Below are 9,411 nucleotides of genomic sequence, written 5' to 3'. Positions count from 1 at the left end.
GGCTCATGAGGAAGTGGGCCCTCTGCCTTGTTTTGCAACTTCTCATTCTGTGCGACGGGAGAGGCTGCAAGAAAGGGCCAGAAGTGGTGCAAGGGATGATCTCACTTTCCCCCGCACTGACCAATATTTTCACTCCCTCGATCCTTTCCCCTTCTGGCTCCCTGGAGAGCCACGCTCTCAAGTGGTACACCTATTTCTGTGACTGTCGTGAAGAGGAGAAGCAGTTTGGGGGAGGGGAAGTCATACCTACCGCCCAATCTTTTGGGAATGAAAATAGGAGCCTATGCTGGTAATGTAGCCCAAGCAAGATGGAGCAGGGACATTCTGTTTAAGCAGAGGGACGCTTTTATTGCAGGAAGAGGTGACCCCTGGCCAAAGTGCCAGGAGGTCTACCCCAAATAATACGGCATCAGCCTTCATATCAATATGGTAAATACGTTCTCAAGCATGCACAAAATATCTTTAGCTTATCCAGTCTCTACACATGGGTCTTCTCTGTGGAACACGTCATTCATCACACTATATCAGGGGTGGCCAAATTGTGACTCTCCAGATGTCCATGAGCTAAAATTATGTGAATATTGTAGACTTTGCATGAATAATGGGGGGGGGGGAAAGGGAAGTGGGGCAAACTTGTTTCAAGCTATGCTCGACTCTGGGCTACGGTCGATTTACTGTCGCTTCAGGATTTTCTAAAAATATGGCATGTTCGTGAGAAGTAGTTTCTCTGCGGCGAGGGTTTGTGCCCTGCTTCCGTGGCCGAGCCCCTTCTGAAACCAGCTAACCAAAATGACTGACCGCGGCCATAGCAGCACCTTGACCCTGTTTGAATGTTGTACATAGAAGAGTCAGACTCCATTCTAGAGTTGAAGGGCCGCTGTGGGATTATGAGTGACTTGTCCATCGGGGTGTTCTGTTTCCTGAACAGGAAACAGTCCCGGGGGGTGCTGTTTATCCCACTGGGGAAATCTGGGGACCCGTTTAGCTCAGGCTTTCTCAGCCAGGGTTTCGTGAAACCCTGGGGGTACATGACGACCCTGGAAGGGTTCCCCAAATGGAGTTGATTAATTTAAAATATATTTTTAAAATTTGTTCAATATTTATTGGGTGATATGTCCATATATGGTCATGTTGATCTGCCCCACCCACCTCCCAAAATGGCCAATGATGGACCTGAAGGGGATGGAAAGGGGAAGGGTCCCGGGTGGGCGTGTCCACAGCTCTGCTTCCCAACCCTGTTCTGCAAGATGGCGCCCCTTCTAAGGGCTGAGAAGTTGCATTTTTACACCAGTGAAATCTGAAATGATCAAGGGACCCAGCTTCCATGCAAGTTTCTCTGTATTTATATTGGGGGCGGTGGCTCTTATGTCCATGCACGCAGGCGTGATTGGGGTAGCTTGTAGAACACGGAGCAGAGTTAAAACGTTCAAAGTTGCTGGGGATGTGGGTGATGCCTTGGCCCGGAGAGGACCTCCCTGGATACTTCTGGGCTTTGCAACTGAGCCTGGCCTGGGTGCGTCTACAACATGAAGGACAACCGGGTGAAGTTCAGAACACCTTCTTCCCAAGCCACCCGCAGGGGACTAGACTCCCGACTCCGGAGTATAGATGATCAGGGGCTGGCTGTTTTTGCCCTTATCGTGCCAGCAGACGTCGAAGAAGGGGTAGACGGTGCCCGTGAAGCGCTCGTGGAAGGCAAAGATCTGCATCAGTTTGTCTTCGTCGCTGGCGTCGTAGAAGGCGAGGATCCCGTCGTCGAAGCTGAGGTAGATGCCGACGCGGCTGGGCTTCCCCTCCAGCTTCAGCGGCCTCGGCTCCTTGTGCTCCACGTGGGCCTCGTAGCTCTTGCCTTCCTTGCAGCCCACCAGCCAGAAGCCGTTGGACGGGGTGGCGTGCAGGCGGCCCTTGCGCCCGGCCTCGGCTGAGACGATGCCCAGGGCCCAGCGCGGCTTCTCCTCCACGATCACCTCCCAGTAGTGCTCCCCCTGCGAGAAGCTCTGGCGCGACACCAGGCAGTTGGACTTGTCGAAGCGCTGCGGGTCGTCCGTGCTCACGGGCTGCTTGTGCTCGGAGCACTCCACCCGCTTGCCGTCTTCCGACACCACCAGGTTCTGTTGCGCAGTGTCGGGGTCAAAGGTCAGGTTTTCCAAGGCTGGGAGGGGGAAGGGAAAAGTGGTAAACAAGTCTGCGAGGCACCAACCCTTAAAAAAAATAAATAAAAAGGCAAGGATTCATCCCGTCCTTTGTGTTTCATGGGGAGTTTTGCACGTGTTTGAGCGCGGGGAATTCCCTTGATTTAATACCACGCTTTTCTCTCAGTCAAAGCCGCTTACAATATCATTTCCCCACCTCCAATTGATCCCCAAAGCAGCAACGCTGTGGTAAGGATGGCAGAGATATGCCGGCCCAGGTCATGCCCTGAGCTTCCATGACATAGTGGGCAGTTGCACCTGGTTTTCCCAGATCCTAGTGTGACATCCTAACCACTGCATACCACTGGTTCTCTTTTTCTAATCGGGTTTCACTGGTCAGTCAATATTTACAGTCATTTAGACCCTTGTATCCACAAACGGGGATTATACCCGATCCATATTGGCCACAAGGTTGATCGTGTGGTGCCGATCCGATGTACCAAGTGATCCAAGATCTCTACCTGGCATCAGTGCGCGGAGCATCTTCTTCCACACCTGGAACTTGAACTCGTCCGAAATGATGGGGAGCTGGATGTCCATGCGGGCGACGGGCGGGGGCTCTGCGAGGATCTTCTGCAACCTGGACCAAGGAAGAGAAGGTGAGCATCACGGGGAGGAACTGAGTGGGGGGAGACACGGGGCCAGGCGCCAAGGAAGCTCAAGCGGCGACCTCTTCTTCTGATAAACAGTTTCATTTCTATTTTTAACATGTGGCATTTTAAACATTTTCCAGATGGAAGGCATGAGTGGGGTAGACAGATTTATGGAAGAGAGGTCTATCGGTGGCTACTGGACATGGTGACTATTTATTTCCTGCCACTAAAGGGAATGTCCATATTCACAGAGGGGCAATTTTGGGGAAGGCCTCGGCCACTTTGCTCTGTGGTTAGGGTTGCCAGTCCCCATATGCGATCTGGGGATTCTCCAATTTTACAGCTCGTCTCCAGACTACAGAGACCAGGTTCCCCTGGACAAGATGCGTACTTTGGAGGGAGAACTCTATGGTAATCTAACCTACTGAGGTCCCTATTCTCTCCAGGCTCCACCCTTGCATCTAGATGTGCCGTTCCTCCCATTCTGGGTTTCATTCTAAGAAACGATGGTTGGCTGTTGAAGAGGAAGGGGTCACTGAGATCTGATGCACAGTTCAACAGAATCGGTTTCCATAATCACACCTCAGTAAAACCTAACTGAGCTCAACTCTTTCAATTTTTTAAAAGCAATGAGCAAAATCATTTCCACCCTTTTCACTCTCCTATCTGAACCAGTTTACGTGGCCTGCCGAGGGTTATTTTTTCTTAATTCATAGAGATGCTGTTCGGAATGAGGGGTGGGCAAATGCTGGCTCGCGTCGTGAAATTACTGAAGCGTTCATGATGAAGGGGTCCCAAGCAAGGCTGGCGCAAGACGAGGAGGGCAGAACGGCGCTGCTGGGCATGGGGGTAGAAAGCAACGGTTGCTCACCTGCTGGCCACCAGGCAGTATTTCTGCAGAGGACGAGAAGAAAGCGAGAGGTTAGTGAGAGGAAGAAAAAGAGGCGGACAGCTTACATTAAGGTTCATTAAGTGTCACCTGAGACTGTCAACAAACCGCTTGGTCAGAGTGCCAAATTAGGATCAGAGAGGCCCAGCTGAGCAGGCGTGAGCAGTCGTGAATTAGCTGCAGGAGAACTTAACAGCACTGCTTCCAGTTCGGTTCTGCCTGAGACCTTGGACGGAGGCCGGAAAGGACTGCAAAGAAAGGAGCGCCTCTCACCCGAAGAAACTCCGTCTGCGCCTCCTCTTGCACTTCTCCCAGCACAGTCTCCATCTGCTTGAGCTGGTCCAGGTAGCGATGCATGGTCTTGCGCTCGTTCTGCAAGGCCTCCGTCGCCTGGTGCTGCACCCGCTCAGCCTCCTGGCCCAGGGAAGCTTCGAGGGCCCCCAAGAAGGCACGCATCCCCCCGAGCTGTTCCGAGACCTGCCGCTTGAACCGTGACACGGTATCCTGGGAAGAGAGAAATGGCAATGGTCTTCTCCTTCCATACTTGGGCCTCTTGCATCTCTATTTCTACCGTTTTCTTCCAATAAAGTAGCTTAGACTTCCCTCCCCACCAAAAGAACCCAGCACTTTATTCTGGGTCTAGTTGACCTTACTGCTTTGATATGCACACAGCCACACACAGTTGATTTCACTCTGTCCAAGAAAGGTTTACAGAATGGTGTCTCTCTGAAAAATCAACCTGGTGACCGTGAATTCTTTACATCCATAATATAGACCACGGCTGGCCAAGCTGGGGCTCCCCAGATGTCCATGGACTACAATTCCCATGAGCCCCTGCATGAAACCCTGGGGTTTCTCGATGGCCCTGGAAGGGTTTTCAGAATGGGTGGTGATTCACTAATTTTTAATATGTTTTTTAAAAAATTGTTAAACAATTATGGTGTAGTGTGACCATATATGGTCATGTCGACCTGCTCTCCCCCCCCCCCAAAAAAAAGGCCAACAATGGGTCTGGAGGGCATGGGGAGGGGCCCCGGTGGGAGAGTTCACAGCTACTTTTCCCAACCTTATTCTGCAAGATTGCGCCACTTCTGGGGTTTCTCAAAGCCTGAAGAAGGTTTCAGGGAGTTCTTAAGAATAAAAAAAGTTGAGAAAGGCTGATAATGTCTTATAAACTCCACTACTTCATTGAGTATCTGTTTCTCTCAACACTGGTCATTAGAGCCTGTAAGTCATCTTTACCAGTTGTTCTAAAATCTATGTCATTTACTCCAATCAACTACTGTGATTATGGTCACTGACCTCCAGGTGGGTACTGGAGACCCTCTGGAATTACAGTGGATCTCCAGACCACAGAGATGAGTTCCCATCTAAAATGTCAGCATTGGAGGGCAGAACCTAGAATATTCCATCCCTGCTGAACTTCCTCTCCTCCCAAAACCCCACCATCTCCAGGCCGGGCCCCCAAATCTCCAGGAATTGCCCAGAGCACAGCTGGCAGCCCTATGAACAATACATTTGTGGCATAGCTCTGCCTTCCAAATCCTCCGATGCAAGCAACTTGCCTCCACTTCTGCAATCTGCCGGTTCAGAAGGGCAATGGTCTTCTCCTTCCGCACTTGGGCCTCTTGCAGCTGGACTTGCTGCTGGGGAAGTTGCTTCTAAAATGACACCAAGAGATTGGGGGGGGGGGGTTATAGGTCAAATTCAGGACAAATAGAAGAGGAGAGGGGAAACTCTCCTGAGGGTGCCCTGGTCCGGATAGCCCAGGCTAGACTGATCTCGTCTGAGAATAGAATAGAATAGAATAGAATAGAATAGAATAGAATAGAATAGAATAGAATAGAATAGAATAGAATAGAATAGAATAGAATAGAATAGAATAGAATAGAATAGAATAGAATAGCCCAGTGCCCTGCTCAATGCAGGATCAGCCTAAAGCATCCACAGAATCATAAAACCATAGAGTTGGAAGGGGCCAGACAGGCCATCTAGTCCCACCCCCTGCTCAATGCAGGATCAGCCTCAAGCATCCAGCAGAAGGAGCTGTCCAGCTGCTGCTTGGAGACTTCCAGGACTCGGAAACTCAGCAGGGTCAGCCCTGACGTGTATTTGGATGGGAGACGCCCAAGGAATACAGAGATTGCAATGTGCAGGCGAGCTATGGCAGTCCACCACTCTAACTGCCCCTTGCCTTGGAAACCCCTTATAGGTTGTAACTGGGCAGCAAATACAACAACAGAACCCTATACTAATTTCTAGCCTACCCTCATCCTGGGAAATCAGAGTCAACGTGGCACATAAACCTAAAATTTACCCCCAGTGGGCAGGAAGACCTGGGTGCTGATAGGTGACCTGGCTTGGAGAGGCCTGAGGGGGCATTACTGAGAAGAGCTTCTCCCCTCCCAAGACCTACTTTCATCCTCTGGTGGGCTTCGGCCGCAGTGATGATGTTGTGGCCCCTGTGCTTGCCCAGAGAAGCGCACACCCCACAGATGACCTGCCGGTCCTGCTCGCAGTACACACTCAGGGGGTCCAGGTGCTCCTCGCAGTGGTCGCGGGGGACCTGCCGGAAGCTCTCCACCAGGTGCTCCATCTGCTGGTTGATGCACAGCTGCTCCACCTTGGCGAGGGCCTGGCAGGTGGGGCAGGAGGTGGCCTGGCCGTCCTCTTCCTTGGGCGCCCGGGAGAGGCACTCCTGGCAGAAAGTGTGGCCGCATTCTGTCGTCACGGGCGACTGGAACAGCTTGAGGCAGATGGGGCAGCTGAGGTCCTGGTGCATGCCCTGGATGAGGCGCTGCTGGGAGCTCGACATCGTGGCTGAAGCCCAAGGAACCTGAGGACGAGAGAGGAGGAACCTGGTTGGGACCCGTCCGCCCATCTTTCCTGCCATGTGCAGATGCCATTCGGCTGGCGCTCTCTTGCTCTCCAGACTAGAACAGGCATTTTTACAGGGGAGAAATTGGTACTCTTTGGGGTTTCTTTCCCTCCACCCACAAAAGGAACATAAAAAAACTCAGTAGGTCTTTGCACAGTCACAGTGAAACGGCAACAGGAAGCCCCTGGTTCAAATTCAGGTCACAGGCCTTTCCGTGGCCTTCCTTTGCAGTTGCCTAGTAGAGACTCAATCCAGCCTCCTTCAGTGTAAGGCAGAAACACCAAAGGCTATAAACAGCCTCCAGACGACCAACATGCAGAAGGAGGGGCCACAAACTTTGTTGGTCTTAAAGGTGCTCCTGGACTCTCATTTTATTGTGCTACTTCAGACCAACACGGCTACTCATTTGAATCTATACAAACTATTGGTAAGGCCTTTTGCGCAAATCTTCTGGAAAGGTACTATTGTGTATGTTTGCAGTTCCTGTTCACATCAGTGGGGCTTCCATGGGTCAAAACTGTTTTGTCCCAGTCCATTTGTCCTGGGTGAGTCTGTGGGTCAGATCAGTCTCCTTCACACTTAGCCAGCCTTACTGGAAAGCCCAGATCCTGCGTTGGAATGTTTCATTTTGCATCACAGAGGGGTCTGCCTTGGGATTATTATACTTGTCTGGGCCCAGAAGGTCTTATAGGAGAAGAACCTCTGGCACCTATTCCCAGGACGTGGGGTCTGCTTTCTTTCCTCTCCTCCTGCCTAAGGCATGCTGTGTCTCTGACACTCAGGACTCTCTCAGCCTGGCCTACTGAGAGCGGGAGAGGAATGTTATCACCCCCAAACAGCTGCTGGGCCTTTTGCTGGCCACAGTGACAAATGCCCTATAAATAGCTCCATCATGGTAACTGAAGCTTAGTTCTGCACTGTAGGCTGGAGAGCCTGTCCTGCCTGCTTCATCTCTGATCCTTCACTCTGTGGATAGAACACGAATGAGTTTTACTTTATGTATCTGTAGCAGGACTCCATTTAAAATGGGGGCATTTTAAATGACAGACAACCCTGAAGATAAATTCAGGTGGATAGCCATGTTGGTCTGAAGCACTAGACGTAAACATCGTTCTGTAGACCACCTAGTTGATGGCGTCTGCTATAGTCACGATTGGGTGGATTTCGTGAAGGGGAGAGGCCACAGCTCAGGTTGACCTGGAATCTTTAGCCTTTGATCTGCAGATCATTCTCCAAAATATTTGATGGGTGGGGATTCTCTGGGTTGCTTGCAGAGATCATCGTATTGCAGTGAAGAATATTTCCACATAAAGCAATGATAAGGGGAAGATACCGAATTCCATTTTTTAATGTCAAAGATGAACACGTTGAGATGTAAAGCTTTCATAGCAGTGGTACCTTCTCCGTTTCGCCCGCCTTCAATCCAACCCCCCCCCCAAACTGAGACCAAATACTGAGAACAGCTGTATTCCCTTAAACTACAGAAAGATTGCCTGGTTTCTATTAAGACAATAAAGAAAGAAGAGAGAGATACTAAAGGCACCCTAAAGTAACTTCTGCCCCCAGAGAACGAGACACAGTTCTGAGTTTATACAATGGTAAGAAATCTAGCAATAATGGAAACAATTTTGAAAAAAAAAATCCAGTTGATACCACACTATGAACGTGTAAGTAAGTCATACCAGCATTAGCCTGATAATTCTTTTTAAAAAGAATGGTTTTCATTCAAAATTACTAGATTTATTATCACTGTATAAACTCATAATTGGGTCTCGTTCTCTGTGCACCAACGTTACCTTGGAGTTTTTATTAAGTGTATAAGAAATTTCCCTGCAGGATCAAACAAAACCAAATCTGGCATTCCGTGCCGTGCCGTGCCGTTTGAGGAACTCTTTGGCCTACAAATTGTATTGCTTTGAGGCTTGTGACACGGACAAGGGAGCAATACAGAGAACTGGGCAAGGTCGTCTTACGAATCTTTGCAGGCCTTGCCATCCTGTGGGGCTTTTTGGACATTGGCCATTCTCTCCAAGGCAGAGGTCTCCGCACACATTTCAAGATTGCATCAGATTTCCCACCCCTGCGAAGGACACTTTAGACTGCAAGGCTGGCCTTGTAATCATTTGGGAAGTAGTTGAACAGTCCTTAAAGGCATTAGGTGTCAACCGAGAAGCGGAAAACTTAGAAGGACAACAACAACAAAAAGAAGGAGAAAGAGACAATTAAAAAACCTCTTACTAGAACCGGCGAAAGTGAGGCTCCAACGGAGGCAGAGGGTGAATAGCTAGAGGTCAGAGAGGCACCGAAGAGACCATCCCGGGCACGCACAGCAGACAAATGAATGACCCTTGGGCCCACCCCAGCCCTTCCTATTTATAGCTCAACAATGCATGAGAATTCTGGGAAGGCTAGGGTGCCGTCCAAATGTCTGTCTCTGGGGGAGGAGGGTCTGGGAAGGAGTCCTCTCCCACACAGGGGGGGCCGGCCACTCACCTGCCTTGGCCCTGGCTGCTGTTCCTTCTCCCCAAGTATTCAGGAAGTATCCAGGGAGGAGTCCCCAGCACGGATTGAACGCTAACTCCTACCCGTGGGTGGAGACAGCCTCTTGAGTGCTTGGAGCAGCTGAGGGTCAAGGAGGCAAAGCGGGCAGATCCGGTTTCCCAGCTGATAACTGCATCAGGCATTTGGCAGTGGGCAGAGAGAACAGAGTGGGCAGTGGAGGCTATGCAGTAGGCGGTGGATTTCGGGGATGACACCTCAAGCGGGTGGTTCTGGCTACACGCCTGTTCTGAAAACTTGCTGATGCAGCGGGGTGGGGTCAATTAGTATCTCGGCTGTAGCACTTTAGGCTACAGGTGA

The 9,411-nt window shown here is 50.5% G+C and overlaps 1 protein-coding gene across 3 annotated transcripts; it reads right to left on the bottom strand.

The window, feature by feature from the left end:
- Positions 1 to 322: 322 nt before the first annotated feature.
- TRIM72 (tripartite motif containing 72) lies at positions 323 to 9,199 on the bottom strand. 3 transcript variants are annotated; one of them, XM_077314613.1, is made up of 7 exons: positions 9,046 to 9,199; positions 6,091 to 6,510; positions 5,240 to 5,335; positions 3,948 to 4,178; positions 3,657 to 3,679; positions 2,654 to 2,772; positions 323 to 2,152 (listed from the first exon to the last, which is right to left on the bottom strand). In XM_077314613.1, the coding sequence occupies exons 2-7, from the start codon at positions 6,487 to 6,489 to the stop codon at positions 1,584 to 1,586; spliced, it is 1,437 nt and encodes a 478-aa protein (XP_077170728.1). In that variant the 5' UTR covers positions 6,490 to 6,510; positions 9,046 to 9,199; the 3' UTR covers positions 323 to 1,583. The 3 variants fall into 3 exon arrangements, with proteins under 3 accessions (XP_077170728.1, XP_077170730.1, XP_077170729.1); XM_077314615.1 differs by having other exon boundaries at positions 9,050 to 9,134; XM_077314614.1 differs by lacking the exon at positions 9,046 to 9,199 and adding an exon at positions 8,791 to 9,019.
- Between the last annotated feature and the right edge of the window lie 212 nt (positions 9,200 to 9,411).

The sequence above is a fragment of the Paroedura picta genome, chromosome 16 (assembly GCF_049243985.1).
Source record: "Paroedura picta isolate Pp20150507F chromosome 16, Ppicta_v3.0, whole genome shotgun sequence".
In the NCBI taxonomy this organism is placed as follows: Eukaryota; Metazoa; Chordata; class Lepidosauria; order Squamata; family Gekkonidae; genus Paroedura; species Paroedura picta.
Note: the sequence above shows the minus strand (reverse complement) of the source record. Positions and strands in the feature narration are given on the sequence as shown.

Coding starts and splice junctions, on each gene's coding strand:
- TRIM72 (XM_077314613.1), bottom strand. CDS start 6,489: ATGTCGAGCTCCCAGCAGCGCCTCATCCAGGGCATGCACCAGGACCTC. Junction 3,680..3,947: donor CGCAGACGGAGTTTCTTCGG/GTGAGAGGCGCT, acceptor CGTCCTCTGCAG/AAATACTGCCTGGTGGCCAG. Junction 2,153..2,653: donor GCTCCGCGCACTGATGCCAG/GTAGAGATCTTG, acceptor TCCCCCTCCCAG/CCTTGGAAAACCTGACCTTT.